Consider the following 21199-nt stretch of genomic DNA (forward strand, 5'->3'; position numbering starts at 1 on the left):
TGTTTTAGGTCCGTTATTTTTTATTGTATATTAATGATTTAAAAATGACTTGTTCAAATAAACTTCAGCAATAATTGTTTCTCAAGAGTGGAAAGCACATTGAAAATGTGTTAAGCAGAGAGATTGAAGAGGTCTTTAAATGGTTTAGTCAAAATAAGCTTTCTTTACATTTGGGGAAAGCTGAAGCTATATTATTCGGCTGGGCGGCTAAGTTGAAATTTTTTTTTTTAATTAGAGGTAAAAGTCTGTCATTTAATTATTACACCCAAAAGAAAAGTAAAGTATTTAAAGGTAGGGTTTCACATTTTGAAAAATACTAACGGTAGCCGCCTAGCAATGAAACCACGATCCCACCCTCCAGTCAAATCACCACCCAAAGTCACAAATCTTTCAAAACACATAAACACGCACAGATCAGACGGTCACATCTCATGTCTCATTCACCAGTGAGAAAACTTTGCAGTACAAAGTAAATAACATTGCCAAAATAACCAACATAAACAACTGGTTTACATCAGAATTAGTTAAAGCTACGGTGGCCCTGAAGTGCAAACCACAACAACAAATTACTAAACAACAACAACAAATTAAAAAACACCACAACAAATTAAAAAAACACTACAGCAAATTAAAAACAACAACAAATACAAAAAAACACTACAGCAAATTAAAAACCACTACAGCAAATTAAAAAAACACTACAACAAAATCAAAAACAAATACAAAAACAGAAACAGCAAGTTAAAAAAACATTTGGCACACGTTTGGTTGTGTAGACGTAGTAACTATATCGTTACGCTAATCCGTAAACGAACACAAATTTCATAAGCAACACAATGTTTCATCAAAGTAGAATATCTGAATCCATCTCAGTACAAACATATCGCGTACCTACCTTACCAAAATAAACAGTGCAACGACCCTTTCAGACCCTTTGCCTCCTGCAGCTGTTTGCATCTCGTGGTAAAGCAGTAAAGTTACCGATGTTAATTTGGGTTTTTGCTCTTGCTGATCCAGGCAGTTTTTGCTGTTGTTGTTATAAAAGATGCCTTTAATTTTGTGGCTCCTGTGTAGGTTGTCAATTCAGCAGAAAAGTTTGCCATTCTCGCTGTTAACAGACAGGAGGTGAGTGCATGTGAACGCGCCGATGACGTATGGTGTCTGCGTGGACTCGCTGCGTGGTGGGCATTCAAATTACGCTAACGTATGAGGGACAAAAAAGGCAACGTCCATTCGGACCGAAATCTATGATTGGTTGAAATTTTTTTTGTCCTACGCCTTTCACAGATGACATAAAAATCTACAAATACATTTAAACAACTTAACACAGTGATTGCTATCAGGATGTGAGGAGACTTTTAACCAGCATAACTAAAATGTTTCAAGATCAAATCTGTTACCCTACCTTCAAAATTTATTGTAGATGGTACATTGATATGAGAAAGTTTGTCAGTGTCAGCTCACTGAAACATTTGTTAGCAAATTAAATTTTTAGCAAGAAAGGCAGTTGAATACGCAAACCTTAAAATGTTGCCTTAGTAGAAGCTCACTATGATTATGCAGCTTTTTTTTGGTATTGTGGACTAACAAAATGGACTAAAAGAAGTCCTGCTCTAAACAAGTTGTTTAGGGTTATTTTGTAAGTACATCCACATGTGCATTTGAGTGATGATCATTATAGGGAAATATGTTTTGTAAAAGTTGGGAAAAGGTACCTTTTATAAAATTGGTGATGGTGTTTAAAATTTTAAACAGAAAATCTGCACACTGTTCTTCTCCCTTTATTAATAGAAATAAAAAAATGGCAAAGTGGCAATGTTTCGATCAAGAGATTTTCATCAGGCCAGATCAAGATCTCTTAATCACAATGTTGCCACTTTTAATTTTTTTTAATAAAGAGAGAAGAACAGTGTGTTAATTTTCTCTTTAATACGTGATATATATTGATCCAGTACCTGGTTAAATTAAGCGAATGTGCATACTTCAAATTACTCTATTAAAATTTTAAAGATAAATGTTTCAAGGTAACTGTTGGAGTATTTTGTTTTGTAAGAGATGTTCATTCTACTAGGGCAAATATTTATCGGGATAGGTTTAAAAGTGTAATGGTTAAAAATTCTTTTTTATATACTAGTGCGGTAGCTTGGAAAAAATGACCTGGTCAGATAAAGCAGATAGAAGAAGGGATCATTTTTGCGGAAGTTAAAATATTGCTTTTTTATTAAGTGATTTTAGGAGCTATAAATTGTTCATTGATTTTTATTTAAATATCAAGAACCACAATGGAAAAAACCCTGATCTCATCCTCAAAAGTTTTCAAATGTGTATAAATATGTGTATATTTAACATACAAATATATCAAATGAAAGAACAGACCCTCTGCTTTCAAATAAACAATAAGAAACGAACGAACAAACAAACAAAACGCGAAAAAACTTTTTATCCTATCTATATTTTTTCTCTGCTTATGAATACAACATTTTTTGCAAACAGCTTAAATAACTGCATTTTTGTAAAGGAATTTTGTTGGAGATCAGATTCAGAACGTTTCCAAAAACAAACAGAGAATTTTTTGCTTCAGTTGTTTTATAAATTGGGTATTGATAATCACGGTATTACAGATTACAATGAAAATTAATCAAAAACATGTTCTGTCATGCAAATATTTTCTCTTAACTTATTCCCTGCCATTGACGAGTTATTTAAAAGTCAACGGCCACCATTGATCAAAAATGCTATAATCACTATAAATGACAGAATATCCAGTATGTGCAGATATATAAAGACAGAACGTGTGGAGGGCATCAGCCAACAAAAATATAAAATAAAAAAATATTTCAATGATTGATGACTACATTATACCTCTTTTGTAGACCATGATGAATGTGCCAGCGCAAACATGTGTCTGAATGGCATGTGCATCAATGAAGACGGCAGCTTTAAGTGTTTGTGTAAGCCTGGGTTTACCCTAAATCCTAGTGGACAATACTGTACAGGTGAGTTGTGCAATGTTCATGTGATCAGTTTGTTGCCTATGTCTATGATCATTTCACATCACTCACATTAAAGTTATAGTTAACATCCCTTCTGTTAAAAACAAACCCACGCTGACCTTCTCCTCCTGTGCTTGCTGCTCTCTTGGCCCACAGATCTGTAAATGTTCAAGCTGATGAGAAACACCTGTGCTCATCATAGTGGAACTCAAACATTTTTGTCCTCAGATGTCACTGTTTCCTTTGTCTCTTTCAGACTTTGATTTGATTTGTATTTGTTTTGTAATATAAGTATGTCATTTAGTGTAATGGCTTTTTCCTAAATTATTTTTTTATGAGTGTTTAATGAAGCAAATTATAATTTTAGCAGGTAAATGAGGAATATTACAAACGTTCTTATGTGATCTGATGGTAAATAAAGTGTGTTATGTTACTGTAAATGTGAATCTCACAGATATGGATGAGTGTCAGACTCCAGGTGTGTGTATAAACGGACGCTGTGTGAACACTGAAGGCTCTTTCAGGTGTGATTGTTCTGCAGGTCTTACTGTAGGACTAGATGGACGCACATGTGTAGGTAAAATGTAGCTTATACACTCATGTCCACAATGTATCTGTACACAATGACTTATATAAAAGGAACAATGATATATTTATACATATGTTAACTCATTTAATCATCTACTATTAACTGAACTAATAACTGTAAGTGCATCATATTTCACCAAAGCACACTTACTCTGGGAGTTGCTCAACAGCCTGACACTTTGCGTTGTTTTCTTATCAGATTTTAGCATTATAAACGTATTCATTCAAATAAACTATAAAACAATTCATTGACATGCTGTAATGACAGTCACTACCTGAATAAAATGAATGCTTTAACTGCAAATATCAATTTATTTCTCATGAATAGTTACCACTGAGTCACTGCCGCCAATTCATTCTTTAAAACAGCTTGAATGTTAAACTATAGCGCAATTTAACCAGAATGGACAGCTGTTTAATATATGTATTTGCATTTAAATAGAGCCGTGTTACCGCTTTTGGACATTTTTTAATAAAACACCTCTCCATTTTCGTTGGATAACTCCTCGTCTGGGGGCTCACGGGATCCATCCGATAAACACTTCAGGACAGGGACGTGCACAGGGGGGTTGCTCAGGTTGCCCGGGCAACTGCCCATATGCCCTTCTCGACTCAAGTTGCCCTTCCGAGGTGGAAAAAAATAAATTGTACTTTTACTTCGTTTATACTATGCAGCGTTCCTTCGTTACTGTATTTTAATTAATTACGAAATTTGTATTTTATTTTTAAATTGCTATCTTGTGTTTCTGGCGCATTCGCGAATTAATGACTCGTTTGAGTCGATTCCTTACAAAGTATTGCAAATAAATGAGTTTTTTGAGTCTATTCTTTACTAAGCGAATGGGCCAAACTTTTTAAATTGGTTTGCGAATCAGTTTGAATAAATTATTCAGATCGCTGCAAAAACGTAATCGTCCGAAGCTGTTTTACTCGTAACCTATGTAGAAACACGCAGAATATAACCAGTGTTGGGTGACGTGGAAATAATTTTACCAATCTTTTAACTAAAAGCAAAACATCACACATTTACCCGCCATTACATACACGCAACCTGTTCGTCCATCGTCAGACACAGTTAAACGCATGCAACCTCCAGAAGCATTGTAGCACAGATTGAAGAAAATACATCGATGATTGACATCTGATTCGCTGTACTGTATGATGTAAGTGATTCTCACAAAACACACGTGACATCACAACGTAAGAAAACATGAGTTTTGTCTAAAATCATTTTTATGCAAGTGTAAACTGTCAATGTCCTCAGACCATCTTAGGAGATTCTAACTTTATACATAGTGAATGCAAAACTATAAGCTACATCAACATTGAGACTAGAGTTAATTTGTTAATTTGAAAAGCTTGTCTATTCTGTGTTTGTATTCTTTTTTCTGTACTGTTTGTGTATGTTGCAGTTTTACACACATACTGTAGAAGTGCCCTTCGTAAGTATTCTTCTGTTTGTTGTGGAGTCAAGAAATGTCTTAACATTAAAAGATGAACATGAGACAAAAGTACAGAATCTGTCACATTATTTTTTTTTAATGGTCACTGAGCTGTGTCCTGATGGTTTACACATGAAAAGCATAAAATGTGTAGGATCAGTTTGATTCACTTATGTGCATTTGTGTACAACACACATAAGTCAGCATTTAATGCTGTTGTTCTTTGTTGTTACAGTTTTTTACGATTGGTTACACACAAAATCTTTTTATGTCACACGATTTTCAAAACCTCTCACTCAAAGTGCAAAACTACATGCCAAATCTTCAAAACCATAAGCTATTTCTCAGCCTTTGACTCAGTTTTCAATTTCATAAAACACTTTTTTCAAAACACTACTCTACCTAAAACAGATCTATGAGGAAGTCACTTGCTTTCCTTTTCCAAACACAACCAATCAAAATGCTACACTCATTCACCAGGTCACACAGACACACTCCTCACATGTGCAAACACTAAATGCTTTACTGATCACTAACCAATCACTGCTTTACTTTACAGTAGTATAGATATAGGTCAAAGGTCACTGTTTTGTCAATCTGCACCCCCGAACAGGACCAATTCCTGGAACAGGACCCCACACACAATTTACTGTATTCTACTGTAAAGAATATACTTTTGGTTTACATGTTTATAGTTTTGTTGTATGCTAATGTATACAACAGTAATATTTGGACTAATAAATATTTTCTGTTTCTACATTGCATTGGCGTCTCCGGTGTACTTTTTACCCCTCTCGGCAGATTACTTTCACTGTAGAACATTGTATTGAAATGTAGATATAAGCCCATGAAAGACCAAAGAGCTTTAGATTTAGAACAGCAGTGTTTACATGGTATATCCAAAAATGTATTATTTTGAAAGAAGTGTTTGCCATTTGATGCAAATGCTTCATTTTGACACGTGTTTGTGGCATTTTGAATGCAGTGTTGTATTTTGAAGGAGATATGTGCTATTTTGCATTTTGTGTGTGCAGTTTTGAGAATTGTGTGTAGAGTTTTGAAAAAAGGAGACTTAGTTTTGAAAACGTGTGTAAGCAATTGGTAAAAACTGTAAAGCATGTATGTGTTGAAACATAAACAAAGGTTAATAAAATGTGACATTCTAAACTTCTGACATACTGATATTTATCTTACCAATTTCTGGTCTCCACAGCAAACAGAAAAATCTTGTCTTTACAGATCTGATACTTATGGAGGGCACTGTATTGTGTGTGTGTGTGTGTGTGTGTGTGTGTGTGTGTGTGCGTTTGTGTGTGTGTGTGTGTGCGTGCGTGCGTGCGTGCGTGTGTTTGCGCGTGTATATCTAGATTTATTTTTTCATGAGTAACTAGTAACTCGCTACTTGAGTATTATTTTCATTGCATAGTTTTTACTTCTACTTGAGTAATTATTTATTTAGTTACTTGTACTTTTACTTGAGTAAAGTTTTTGGCTACTCTTTCCACCTCTGTTTAAATCTTCATGAATCTAGGCTGAGTTTGCCACGTTTAAGCCTAAATAATCAGACAGATAGCAGCTAGCTATCATAGCTTGCAGACAAGCAGCATAGGCTACAATTTTTTTTGGTAGGCATTAGGCAAACATGTTAGCTGATTTTAATAAAGACCCTGTTATTCTCAGTCCTTCATATAGGCCGTGAGTCTAAAAAAAATTTTAGGGGGTGGGGGTGCCCTTTATTTAGGTCAGAGCAACTGCCCCTAAAAATTCCTGTGCACGTCCCTGCTTCAGGATCTACAAAAGGTGTAGAGCAGTGGGCCTCCAGGAACAACATTAAGAACAACTGTCTTAACGAAACACCACATAAACATGTAAACAGCAAATAAAACTTTATGGGGGTAATTTCATGCCAATATTATTGAAAATGGACAGAGTAAAAGTCACAAATAGATATTACAACTTGTAAACACAAAACGCAATCTACAAATAGATTAAAAATCCACAAACACAGTCCTCGTGATCCGCAAATGTAAAACAAGATCTACGAATCGTCTTTGTGATCCACAAATATAAAGCATGATTTACAAAAAGAAATCAGTCACTTGTACTTGAAAACCAGAATTTGAATGAATGTAAAGTGACTTCTTTGCAGATGAATATCATTTTCTATTTGTAGATTGTGTCACATTTGTTTTCAGAATTCTGACACTATTGTTTCGCTTTGGTGACAAAATAATGCCATAATCGTTGAAAATGAAGAGACTACAATTTGTAAACACGAAACAAATCTGCAAATAGGTTCCAAATCTGCAAACAAACTTCTCATGATCCGCAAATGTAAAACGAGATCTACAAATATATAAAAATCCACGAACAGACTCTTCATGACATACAAATTTAAAATGCGATTTACAAATAGATTTAAAATCCGCAAACCAACTCTTTATGATTCACAAATAGAAATCATCGACTTGTACTTGACAAACAGAATTTAAATGAATGCAAAGTGATTTGTCTGCGCATGAGGGTCATTATTTGTTTGTAGATTGTGTTGCATTTGTTTTCAGAATTTTGGCACAACTGTTTCGCTGTTTTCCATTAAAAAAATCTACAAATGCCCTCCTCACAATTTGCAAACAAACACAGTCTAACTTGTATTTTCCAACAATTGTAAAAAGACATTTTTACACATTCTGTGCAAAGTTTAGCATGCAAGTGTTGAATCTGTGTTTGCAGATCACAGGGCATTCACGAATCCTTCTGCACAAGTCTACAGATCTTTTTGGCACTATCTTTCCGCAGAGTTTGTCACTACGATCCACGCGTGTAGTCAGCCAATCAGGGGTATTGCTTCAAAGTAATGCCACGCCCCCTCAATAAGTTCTTTTCAAAATAAAAGCTGGGCTCACTGCCATTTACCGTTGCCGGTGTTACAGTGCTGAAAGGCGGCCAGACCGCGTTATCGATATTATATTAATGATATTAAAGCATTTATGTATAGCATGGCAAATATGTAGCATTAACGTGAACTAGAACAACCCCTCGTTTAAGTTATTATCAGTGCCTGACAATTCAGCCGAGGTCATTAAATCGTTAAAAACACTGCATGAAGCGGTTTTATGCTTAAAACATCAGTGTCTCTTCAACGAACATTTGCCGAGCGTCAGCGAGCCAGCTGGATGGAGTGGAGCTGCTAAGGTGACGCAGCTAAAATAAAGCAAGCGGGTGCAACGATAATATTGGATGTAACTTGCCGTAATTAACAAAAACATGAGCCTTATTTGACAGCAGCACTAATTGAACTATTTGATCATATGCATTAGATATACATACCGTGACCGGAATGCACTTACAAATCGCGCTGTTAAAAACATTTAACTCTTTCCAGACTGAGCATGGAGACAAACAAGCCGTTTACAGAAGCAGCTGCCTGTCAGCGTGTACGGAATGAAGTCAAAACGGTCTCGGTTTTAAGACCGGCAGTCTGCCTGTGCCATTCCACCCTAATCCGGACTGCAAATTACATGTTAATATTATATCCACCATTTACAATCCTTCCTTTAAGGTCTGTTCTGCTTTTAACAGCTCAAAGCTATTACTCTCTGTAGCTTTCGAGTCCGTTGTAGGCTACAGGTAAATTTTGCAGTTGTTTTAGTTAACTTTGCAGAGCATTTTATTGTCGGGAATGGTCCTGGGCTGGGTTTTCCTATAACGATTGAACTTAGCACTCAAGAGCGCTTTCTACAAGGTAAAACGATCGCTCGCAGCTGGGTTTTAAGTGCTACTAACGAGTCGCTATCCCTTTGTTGAGTGCTGAAATGTCACTTACTGAATGACTCGTAATTGTAGCAGAAGCTTGTTTAGGCTAATGATCTTCAGCCGATGTGCACTAATATTTTTTTAAATATTATTAATAATTTTTCAATGACTTATTAAATTTTTAATAATTTGTGCATCATGAAATATTATTTTTTCATATTTAGTTAGGACTCGTCCCACTGCGCAATGCCTTCTGCATTTTATAATATAGTTTAGATTTTTCTTTTTATTTGTTGTTTATTATCTATGTTTATTTATTATTAAGGATTATTGCATTGTACCGTAAATATTTATTTGGTTTCTTTAATCAGATGCCATACCCTTCAAAAAAATATTTTTTTACTGTAGCCTAGATGAATTATAGCAGCAATTGGTAGGAACCATTTATCAATTTGCTAGTACCAACTTTTACCAAAATTGTACCAAATACGTTTTCCTTCTTAATTAATTTATGTTTAGTCATTTAAATTTCATTTCTTGTTTGAATTTTAAATATATTATATTAAAGTAATTTAAACAAATAAACAAAGAAAAAAACCCAATAAATAAATATAGCCTACATTTAAAACATTACATTATCGTTATTGCAGGAGTGCAATTTGCTGGTTGTCCTGCAGGTGACCTTGTAACACTGCTGTCTTACGATGCACTTATAAATTAACGATTATTCCAGAGCACTCGTAGATCTACGATGATTTTCGAGTGCTACTTAAGCTACAAAGCTTTTGGGAAACGGCCCATAATTCTAAGATGAATTTTAAGATTGTTTTTACGATCTACTTAGTGATGCTTTTGGAAAAACCCAGCCCTGCTCGTTTGGAATTTGCCTGGCGCACAGCTCTAGTCAGAAAGATTAAAAGGCGGGCTTTGTTTTAAAAAAATGTAATGCATTTCTATATATTACAATAATGAACAAGTCACCCATTTATCAAGTATCGATTCATTATTTTTACTTAATCCTTTTTGCTTTTTACAAAAATTAGAATAGGCACGCATATTCTGCATTTAGCCAAAATTATGACTGTGGCATGAAGAAACTTTCCTATTTTAGTGAAAAATAAATAAGTTATTTTGCTATTATGACGTAGCATATATTGATGATTTTTAATAACAAATATGACCGTTTTAAACAAAACAAGTACACTGATAAAAATAATATTTGCATCATTTTTACATACACTTTTTTAAAGTAAGTTTTACATTGAATTTAAGCCTTTGACATTTAAGCAATTGCAATGTTTAAGTAAGTTTTACATGGAAAAGCAATTAGGCCTACTAAAAATTCCATGTCAAATTTACTTTAAAAAGTGGATGCAAAAATGATGCACTATATTTTTAAGTTAATACAGCCTATTATTTTTTTATAATTATTTAATTTCCTTCTCACAAATTTTACATGATAAATCTAGAATTACTCACATTTTTGCATTATTTGTACTCAAAAATAGTTTTTGTTTTAACCTATTTTTTTATATAATTGACTAATTTTATTTAGTTAAATTTACTAAGCCACAAAACATTTTTTACAGTGTAAAATAAGAAAAACGAAGTAGGTAAAACCGCATACCCAGCTAGACACTCAAATCCAGCTAGGCACTTAAATTGAGTCAAAACAGTCTTGGCTTTTAGACCCGCAGTCTGCAATCCACCCTAACCCGGACTGCAGGTGACACGTTAAAATTATTCCACCCGTTACATCAAATCAGTAGTGGTTCAAGCATATGTGCCGGACCCCCCCCTCCCCTTCATTGTCCCCCAACCCTACCACCAGTGAATAAATAAATACATTAAATAAAAACAAGCACTTTAAACAAAAAGCACACAGAATTCTTTTTTTGGTTTTTAACTGTATTCTTAACACTAAAGTTAATTAAGGGTTAATCCCTAGTCCTCCCCTCGCGAGTTGTTTTTTGTTCAGGGCCTAAATGTGCATTGAAATATAGTTGAATGTATTTCATAAAACTAATAAAAGATATACAATTATAAATTATTGTTGAATTATCCCTTTTTCCAAGTATGTCATTATGCACAATGTATCAAACTTTGAAAATGAAACAAAAACAATAACTTAAAAGTCCTTTTAAAAGCAGTAGTTATTAATGACATAACTGTATATACTGTACATTGTATATTTTGCACGTTTCTCATCCTCTTTTTAATCCTGCTTGACTGAAGGCTTCCGTTAGAACGTTTCTCGTTTGTCGTAAGGTTTTTGTACATTAAAGCTGTTGAGTTTCTCCCGTGGACTTTTCCCCCTCGCGCTCGGGCACGCTGTCTGCACGCTGTATATGAACTTGAACGCACCGCCTAAAGTCGAGGGCAGGGCGCACACTTCTAGTTCTAAACAGGTTAACTGAAAGCACAATGACATTAAATGAGCTGACGCCTATTTCGTTTTTTTTTTTTTCGCAGACGCGCACAGCTCCAGTCAGGACATATTAGCCAGTTTTGTATATCAGTAGGTTCCAAACTATTGCAACCCCATACGTATTTACAAGACCTACATTTTTTTATAGAAATATAGGGGAAAAACACATTTGTTCCCTTTTAGTAGTTTTTTAACAAGTTTACTTAAATAATATTAAAATATAGGGCTGCACAATTATGGCAAAATCATAATTGTTTAGGCTACTGTATTTTTTGCACTGAATTGGAAATGATATATTAGAAAAATACAATGAATTTTCAAGGCTGCAGAGAACAGTATAGCAGATATGGCTACTGAGGATTTAATTATATTATTTTATTACACTGCTCTCTGGAATGCTTGATTCTGATTGGTCAGTTGAGACATTTGCAGGTTCGTTATTTTCAAATAATAACCGCTCCAAATTAATAACGCATAGCCGGACTACTTGCACGAGTAAAATCGCTCCGCGCCAATAAAGATCAATAAGATCTTTATCTGTTTGGCGCCATCTTGTGACAAACACTGGACAACCACGACAAGACACAGACAGCTTACTGAGACTGAACTTGACAAAATAGAGCATGACAGCTACGAAGCCAACACACAAAAAAATACAGAATGGGCATTAAAACTTCTCAAAGACTGGCTAAAAGAGAAAAAATGGAGACAGACAAGTATGAAGCAGAGGATCTTAATAAGGTATTACGATCATTTTATGCATCTGTGCAAAGTTTCGCGGAAGGATAAAAATGTTAATTTAAAACAAATATGCCAATAAAATGTTTCAAATTCATATTCATGTCCAGTTTTTTTTCTTATGTGGCAAGTAGCCGTGTAATAAGCGGGATAATGTAGAGGCAGCCAGTAGTTATTGGGAAATAAGCCCCGACAGTGTGATTCGCGTCGGGTCCTGATCACACTGTCGGGGCTTATTTCCCAATAACTACCGGCTGTCTCTACATTATCCCTTACTTAATAGTCAGCGAGTCCCACTCCGGCCCTCATTTTGAGTGTCTAGCTGGGTGCACATTTTTAACGACTTTCTTTTTCCTATTTTGGTAAAAAATTAACAAGTTCTATTATTATGTAGCATACATTGATTTTTTTTATAACAAATATGACTGACTTATTCATTGGCAAATGCAGAACAATGAGGAGAAAGCAAAGGTAGGCAACACGCCTTTCTCCCTTATATGATTAAAGGCTTAAATGTCATTTTTAAAACGAAAGCACATGCTTGTCAAATTTATGCTGGCTGGATAAATGAAGAATCAACAATATCTTAATTTTTTTTTCGATTTATTTGTTCGTATTCATTGACCCTTTTTTTTTTTTGTGCCAATTAGCACGATTTTCTTTTTCCTGTCACTCAGCACGAATTTCTATAGCCTATATTGTTTTCCATGAACAAAAATACATATATCAAATACTGCCTGACGAAATTTTGTGACCGAGCCAGCATAAATTTGACAAGCTTAAACAGTCCGCTTTCGGTTTAAATTTGTTTTTAAATTAAATACATTTTAAAATTACATTTAGCTTATGTTCCCCATGATTAATCTTCTCATCGCAAGGTAGAGGCGTGTCGCCTATGTTCTACATGTTCCTTGTTGTTCTGCATTTGCCAATAAATAAATAAATAGGCTACTTAGTTTGTTTAAAACTGTCATATTTGCTAGATAATAATAGCAAAATAACTTATTTATTTATCACTAAAGGAAGGTTCCTTCAACGCCACAGTCATAATTTTGATTAAATTCAGAATATGCCTGCCTATTCTACTTTTTGTAAAATGCAAAAGGGATTAAGTTGAAAATAATTAATCAATACTTGATAAATGGATAGCCTAATCAGTCCTGACTAGAGCTGTGTGCCAGGCACATTCCAAACGAACAGGGCTGGGTTTCCCGATAACGATTAAACTTAGCACTTAAGAGCGCATTCTACGAGCTACTTAACGAACATTCGTTGTTCATTTACGTGCGTTTCCCAAAGATGCACGTATAACGATCGCTCGCAACTGGGTAATGCAATAATCCTTAATAATAAATAAACATAGATAATAGGGGTGGCACGGTTCACAAAACCCTCGGTTCGGTTCGTATCACGGTTCTATGGTCACGGTTCACGGTTCAGTACGGTTCTTGTTGTTATTTTTTCTTTAAATTTTTAACACTCCAGAAATGTATTATCTTATTAATGTATTAATTATCCATAATTTAGGATACAGTATTAAAAAAAGTTATATCATGTAATCATGCACAAACTGAATTTGACTTTAAGCACATTATTGGGACCATCTCTGAGGAAAGCCAGATGAGATTTTGATAGAGCAAGAGGGAAGACATTGATGATTTCAACATGCTTTTCATTTAATTGGCAAAAAAGAGAATGTGTATTGCCATCTACATAAACTTTACGTGCATTTTTAGCACACAAAGATAACTTGCATTTATTAAAATGCCGACTTCAGTGTAGCTCTTAGATTTATCACTGAGAGGCTGCTTTAATACTGAGAGTTTATGTGGACGAGAGAGAAACATAACGTTTACACCTGTAATATTAAAATCTCTTTAAGTCTCTTTTGTCCACTTTTGATTACTTTGAGGGGCAATTTCTGAAATAAGATCGCGCAACTTTCACACGCTAGCAAAATGAAACTACGCGGAAATCAGCCGCTTTAATTTTATCAATGAAAGGCTAAAAATAGCGCTGAATATGAAAAGACGCAAAACATTGTTGTCAGTACCTCAGATTAGATAAATGGTCGGAGAGAAGGCGATCTCCTGTGGCTATTGGAGCATATTCAACCCATAGACTGCAGTTCTATCTATTGTTTTATTTCCTCTGTCATCATAAGTAACATGAAATAAAAATGTGTTTCCACACACCAAACTTATACGACGCTGGCGCATCCTCCAACTGCGGGCAGACTTCCATTTCTCTCCCACTTGCCATTTCTACACGTAACATAACCCGCAGTACTTATACTCCAAACCAGTCACCTCTTCTTTCGCGCGAAAGGGAAACACGCTATCTGAGGTCACATACAGGGCATGAGACTACATTGCGCATGCCATGAACCGTTGAACCGTGCGGTACACACGCGCTCCGAACCGAGACAAGCGAACCGAACGGTTCGGATTTTTTTCATGGACCGTGCCACCCCTAATAGATAATAAACAACAAATAAAAAGAAAAATCTAAACTATATTATAAAATGCAGAAGGCATTGCGCAGTGGGACGAGTCCTAACTAAATATGAAAAAAGAATATTTCATGATGCACAAATTATTAAAACATGTAATAAGTCATTGAAAAATAATTAATAATATTTAAAAAAATATTAGTGCACATCGGCTGAAGATCATTAGCCTAAACAAGCTTCTGCTACAATTACGAGTCATTCAGTAAGTGACATTTCAGCACTCGACAAAGGGATAGCGACTCGTTAGTAGCACTTAAAACCCAGCTGTGAGCGATCGTTTTACCTTGTAGAAAGCGCTCTTGAGTGCTAAGTTCAATCGTTATAGGAAAACCCAGCCCAGGACCATTTCCGACAATAAAATGCTCTGCAAAGTTAACTAAAACAACTGCAAAATTTACCTGTAGCCTACAACGGACGCTTAGCTTTGAGCTGTTAAAAGCAGAACAGACCTTAAAGGAAGGATTGTAAATGGTGGATATAATATTAACATGTAATTTGCAGTCCGGATTAGGGTGGAATGGCACAGGCAGACTGCCGGTCTTAAAACCGAGACCGTTTTGACTTCATTCCGTACACGCTGACAGGCAGCTGCTTCTGTAAACGGCTTGTTTGTCTCCATGCTCAGTCTGGAAAGAGTTAAATGTTTCTAATAACAGCGCGATTTGTAAGTGCATTCCGGTCACGGTATGTATATCTAATGCATATGATCAAATAGTTCAATTAGTGCTGCTGTCAAATAAGGCTCATGTTTTTGTTAATTACGGCAAGTTACATCCAATATTATCGTTGCACCCGCTTGCTTTATTTTAGCTGCGTCACCTTAGCAGCTCCACTCCATCCAGCTGGCTCGCTGACGCTCGGCAAATGTTCGTTGAAGAGACACTGATGTTTTAAGCATAAAACCGCTTCATGCAGTGTTTTTAACGATTTAATGACCTCGGCTGAATTGTCAGGCACTGATAATAACTTAAACGATGGGTTGTTCTAGTTCACGTTAATGCTACATATTTGCCATGCTATACATAAATGCTTTAATATCATTAATATAATATCGATAACGCGGTCTGGCCGCCTTTCAGCGCTGTAACACCGGCAACGGTAAATGGCAGTGAGCCCAGCTTTTATTTTGAAAAGAGCTTATTGAGGGGGCGTGGCATTACTTTGAAGCAATACCCCTGATTGGCTGACTACACGCGTGGATCGTAGTGACAAACTCTGCGGAAAGATAGTGCCAAAAAGATCTGTAGACTTGTGCAGAAGGATTCGTGAATGCCCTGTGATTTGCAAACACAGATTCAACACTTGCATGCTAAACTTTGCACAGAATGTGTAAGAATGTCTTTTTACAATGGTTGGAAAATACAAGTTAGACTGTGTTTGTTTGCAAATTGTGAGGAGGGCATTTGTAGATTTTTTTAATGGAAAACAGCGAAACAGTTGTGCCAAAATTCTGAAAACAAATGCAACACAATCTACAAACAAATAATGACCCTCATGCGCAGACAAATCACTTTGCATTCATTTAAATTCTGTTTGTCAAGTACAAGTCGATGATTTCTATTTGTGAATCATAAAGAGTTGGTTTGCGGATTTTAAATCTATTTGTAAATCGCATTTTATATTTGTATGTCATGAAGAGTCTGTTCGTGGATTTTTATATATTTGTAGATCTCGTTTTACATTTGTGGATCATGAGGAGTTTGTTTGCAGATTTGGAACCTATTTGCAGATTTGTTTCGTGTTTACAAATTGTAGTCTCTTCATTTTCAACGATTATGGCATTATTTTGTCACCAAAGCGAAACAATAGTGTCAGAATTCTGAAAACAAATGTGACACAATCTACAAATAGAAAATGATATTCATCTGCAAAGAAGTCACTTTACATTCATTCAAATTCTGGTTTTCAAGTACAAGTCACTGATTTCTTTTTGTAAATCATGCTTTATATTTGTGGATCACAAAGACGATTCGTAGATCTTGTTTTACATTTGCGGATCACAAGTACTGTGTTTGTGGATTTTTAATCTATTTGTAGATTGCGTTTTGTATTTACAAGTTGTAATATCTATTTGTGACTTTTACTCTGTCCATTTTCAATAATATTGGCATGAAATTACCCCCATAAAACTTACTATGGGGTAATTTAATAGTAGATTAGCAAGCTTATTGGCTGCATGGAAGGGCCATTTAGATATGCAAATGACTGGCAAAACTTTTGGATACTTTTTTCTCAATGAATGGTCTAAATATCAAATTAAAATCAATAAAATGTCATCACCTCAATAATTGATTTGTGTTTTATGAATCTATTTTGATCTGGTCACAAACTATTTCAATTATAATTGTAACAGAATACACTCATGTTTTGTCTGTTATATACATATTCATTGCTCCACACATTAGTTTCATTGGTTACATTTCTCTTTTGGTTGGACTTTGACTCTGTTTTGAAATTGTTGTCATGTGTGTGTTCTCTTGCATGTACTTTTGAGTATGCTGTGGATTGTCTTTTAATGAATAAAAAACTTTTTTTTCTGTGCACATACCATATTTTTTGTCTACAGTGTTTATGAAGCAGTAGTATTGTATTAATTTTGTTCCTCATATATTTCTTTTGCAGACACACACGTGCGCAGCAGCTGTTATGGAGCTATTAAAAGAGGTTTGTGTTTTCGACCCTTGCAGCGAGCTGTTACTAAATCCCAGTGTTGTTGTGCCAGCCCTGAATTTGCCTTCGGTGAGCCGTGCCGTCCCTGCCCTGCCAGAAACTCAGGTGCACTCAGTTATGCCTATACTATAATAATTAACACATGAGGCCAGATTTACTAACAGCTTGCGACAGCGCACACCACCATTTTGGTGTTAAATAACGACTGTCTGGATTTGCTTAAGACGCGCAGTGGATAATTAGCTCTGAAAAGGTGTGGTTTAGTTATTTTTGCGACTACTCTTATTGCATATGCATTTCTAGGAGTTCCCTTATTTAAATGATCTACACAACGCAATTTTCATCTGAGATGTCCGTGGTGCTGAACTTAAGATCAGCTCTGCTTATTTCAACCCTGAACTAATTTGCGCTGCTCTTAGTAGATTGCGTTGGTCATTATGGAAATCAGCTGTTGCGCCTGTGTTATATAATTTGCGCTTTTTTAATAAATAACCTGCAGATATTATCACTCCCATCGGCGCTTTTTGGAATTGCGCTCTCACGCTAATTTGCCCAGTTTAGTAAATCTGGCCTATGATGTGTTCTTGCTGTCTTTTAACCTGAAAAGCTGTACTCATGGCTACCGTTATACTGTTCTGTCAATCAGTGACCATACGCAGAAACACACCACAAATACTCGCAACTGACCCTAATGCAGTAACACACCGCAACTCAACCAAACAAAGAAATGCACTGCAACTACTCACAACTCATACTAATGCAGAAGTGCATCACAAATACTCACAACTCATCCAATCAAAGAAATGGGCTGCAAATACTTGCAACTCAACCAATTGCAGAAAAATTCACAAGCAGTGGCGCCCCCTTAAAGTTGGCCAGAGAAAAAAGCTACTTTAACATGTTAACAAAAAGTTAAATATATAGTGCAAATGAATACAAAATAAAATCATTTAATTGTACTATTTCACTGTTACTCGTATTATAATTTATAAAAAAATTCAAACATAAAAATTTGATTTTGTTGTGTGTGTGTGTCATGTGTGTGTGTCTGGGGCGCCACCCAAATAAGTGTGTATGTAGGTCAGTAAACTTGTTAAAAGCATGTGGCTTGAGGCTGAGCTCTAATTGGCTGGTTTCAGATCCGCATTAGGGTGCAGCACTGTGCGCCCCAAACCCACCCACTTACGTTGTAAGTGAATCAATATTTTTTTTCATGTTTTTGACCTTGCATCGTTCTCAGAGTCTCATAACCGCATTGCAGATTGTCATGTTTCTGCTAGTTACAGTGCTGATCAGTGGAAGCTAGTGAATTATGTCAGGATGAAAGAAAATCCAATTTTATCCTTACAAAATCACCCTTTACAAGGCTTCACATAGATCAGCTGCACTGTGTGCTAATAGGTTTGTGCATTGCTGCTGAAGTTAAACACTAAAGTGTAATGGAAGTGCGCAAGATCATTCTCCACAACAAAAATAAAACTGTAACAAGATGTTGTCTGTCTGAGGTAAAGACACAAAATCTAATGACAATAGAGTCTGCATTATTCTGCTTTCATGCATTTATTACTCAAGATGAGTTTAGTTCAATTCAGATTTTTACTCTTTTGTTGCTATTTTAATTGCAATAGTATTTTGTGATATTATTTTTGTTATATTATTTGCTGTTCAGCACAAAGTTTGCATGTTTTATTGTCCTCGCTGTGACTGCGAGATAAAAGCATTCATTAATCTGCTTTATGTGATGTTAAACATGTAAAGTGTGTGTTTGAATAATTATCTTAATTAATTAGTTCATTACTGATAATAAACTCAAATTCTAGCCTGGCTAACACCAGATCAGTCTCATAGAGAATGAGACATGGTCTTGGAACCATATGCTAATTTTTTCGTATTTGAGGCGTGGTTTACAAATGCCCAGAGCGACTTATTGACCGCTACGAATGTCTATGAAATGCGACTGTATGTAGCTCATAGCCAATCGTTTCAATTATACCAGATGACGTATGTAGAGCGACATAAATTCAAGCGTCAACAACTTTTATCAGTACGTCTGCACACAGCTGAAAGCTGTGCAACTAAACCGGTAGCTGTATATTGATATTGAAAAGCAACACAATTTAGTGGCACTGTGACAACCACAGTACAGGCATAATGACAATATGATATTCATAAATACCACTTACCATTTATAAGTTAATTGGACTTCGTCGACGACGATGCCTAGCAGGTTGGTCCTATAAAACTCTGTGGCTATCATGTCTTTCCATTTCCAAACATCCTTCTTGGATACACCAAAAGTTGCTCTTTTTTAAATAAACTTGCGTTTATAACTACTTAGATCACTATCTAAGGCTGCATTAAAAAGTAACTTTGCGTCTGTTGCCAAGTTGGATAAACAAAACTGCTTTGGTGTGTCCCATAGACGTCGTCATCGTCTTGCTGCCTCTCCCCGTTCTGTGATTGGTTCCCTATTTCAGGGGAAAATTGGTTTCATGGTTCCCATGCTAGACTTGCAGCGTGGATAAATTTGCATGTAAGGCAGCATGGGGAAACCCAGGCTACTCAAATTCACAGATTCATAGTACATTTATTTCATGCTTTAACAGTTCATTTTAGCTGATACATCGTCACTTGATAAATGGTTATTTACAGTCCTGCATTACTATAGTAAAAGTTTGATTTTGAGTTTGTTTGCGCCCCCCCCCCCTAAATTTTTTTTAGAACCAGCCGCCACTGGCCACAACTACTTGAAACTCAACAAAACAAGGAAATGCAGTACAACTACTCACAACTCACAGTAACGCAGTAGTGCGCCAAAAGCATGCGCAACTCATCCAAACAAAGAAATGCGCCACAAATTCTTGCAACTCAACCAAACGTAGAATCAAGTCACAACTACTTAAAACTCAACCAAACAAAGAAATGGGCTGCAAATACTTGCAAACTCAAACAAAAACGCAGAAACACACCACAAATACTCGCAACTCAACCAAACGCAGAAACACACCACAAATACTCGCAACTCAACCAAACGCAGAAACACACCACAAATACTCGCAACTCAACCAAACGCAGAAACACACCACAAATACTTGCAACTCAACCAAATACAGAAACACACCACACATTCTTGCAACTTAATCAAGACTCAACCAAACAAAGAAATTAACTGCAACTACTCGCAACTTAACCAATGTAGAAACAAGTTACAAGAACTTGAAACTCAACCAAACAAAGAATTGTGTTGCAAACTACTCATAGCTTAACCTAACACAGAAACAAGCCGCAACTACTCGCAACCTAAGCAAGACTCAACCAAACAAAGAAATGCACCGCAAATACTCAACCAAACAAAAAAATGCTCAACAAATTTGCAGCTTGACCAAACGCAGAGACGCATGGCAAGTGATCATTTTCAGTGTATTATTGAAATGTTTATTCTTTTCTTTTGGTGTTCCAGCTGAGTTTCAAGCATTGTGTGCGGCTGGTGTTGGATTTTCTGCTGATGGAACAGGTAATTCTGATGTGCTTCACAAACAGTACTGATCAAAACATGATTTATTTTATTTAACTGTATATTTCACATATCAGCATTGCTACAGTGGGGGGTAAAATTATTTGATCCTTTGCTAATATTGTGTACGTTTGCCACTGACAAAGAAATGATTTTAATTTTAGTGGTATGTTTATGTGAACAATGAGGTGTAGGTAATAAAGTGATCACTGACCACGTCATTAACTATTATAGACTTGAAAGGTAATGATGATTCAGAATGACTAAACACAGATCTGTACAAGAGGTGCCAGTGTATTTTTTTTACAATATTGTACATGTATTTTACTCATAAAACGTTTTATATTTGAAGAGTCATGATATGTGTTTGTGAAACAGATATTAATGAGTGTATTCTGGATCCTGATGTCTGCTCTAATGGACGGTGTGAAAATCTCAGAGGAAGCTTTCGCTGTGTTTGTAACACAGGATATGAAAGCGATCCGAATGGAAAGAGCTGTCTGGGTTAGTAGATATTGCAAAGAATTCATCATTTAAAATCAACTCAACATATTTATT

At 35.7% G+C, this 21199-nt stretch overlaps 1 protein-coding gene across 1 annotated transcript in view; it reads left to right on the plus strand.

Annotated features, from left to right (window-relative positions):
* Positions 1–21199, plus strand: part of fbn2a (fibrillin 2a) — a 110409-nt gene that overhangs the window by 46015 nt on the left and 43195 nt on the right. Inside the window, exons 14-18 of the mRNA XM_073816293.1 lie at positions 2874–2996; positions 3448–3570; positions 17080–17232; positions 20588–20641; positions 21020–21145. Of these exons, the coding sequence (XP_073672394.1) occupies positions 2874–2996; positions 3448–3570; positions 17080–17232; positions 20588–20641; positions 21020–21145 (579 nt within the window). The remainder of the gene's footprint in view (positions 1–2873; positions 2997–3447; positions 3571–17079; positions 17233–20587; positions 20642–21019; positions 21146–21199) is intronic.

Source organism: Paramisgurnus dabryanus, chromosome 11 (assembly GCF_030506205.2).
Source record: "Paramisgurnus dabryanus chromosome 11, PD_genome_1.1, whole genome shotgun sequence".
NCBI lineage: Eukaryota > Metazoa > Chordata > Actinopteri > Cypriniformes > Cobitidae > Paramisgurnus > Paramisgurnus dabryanus.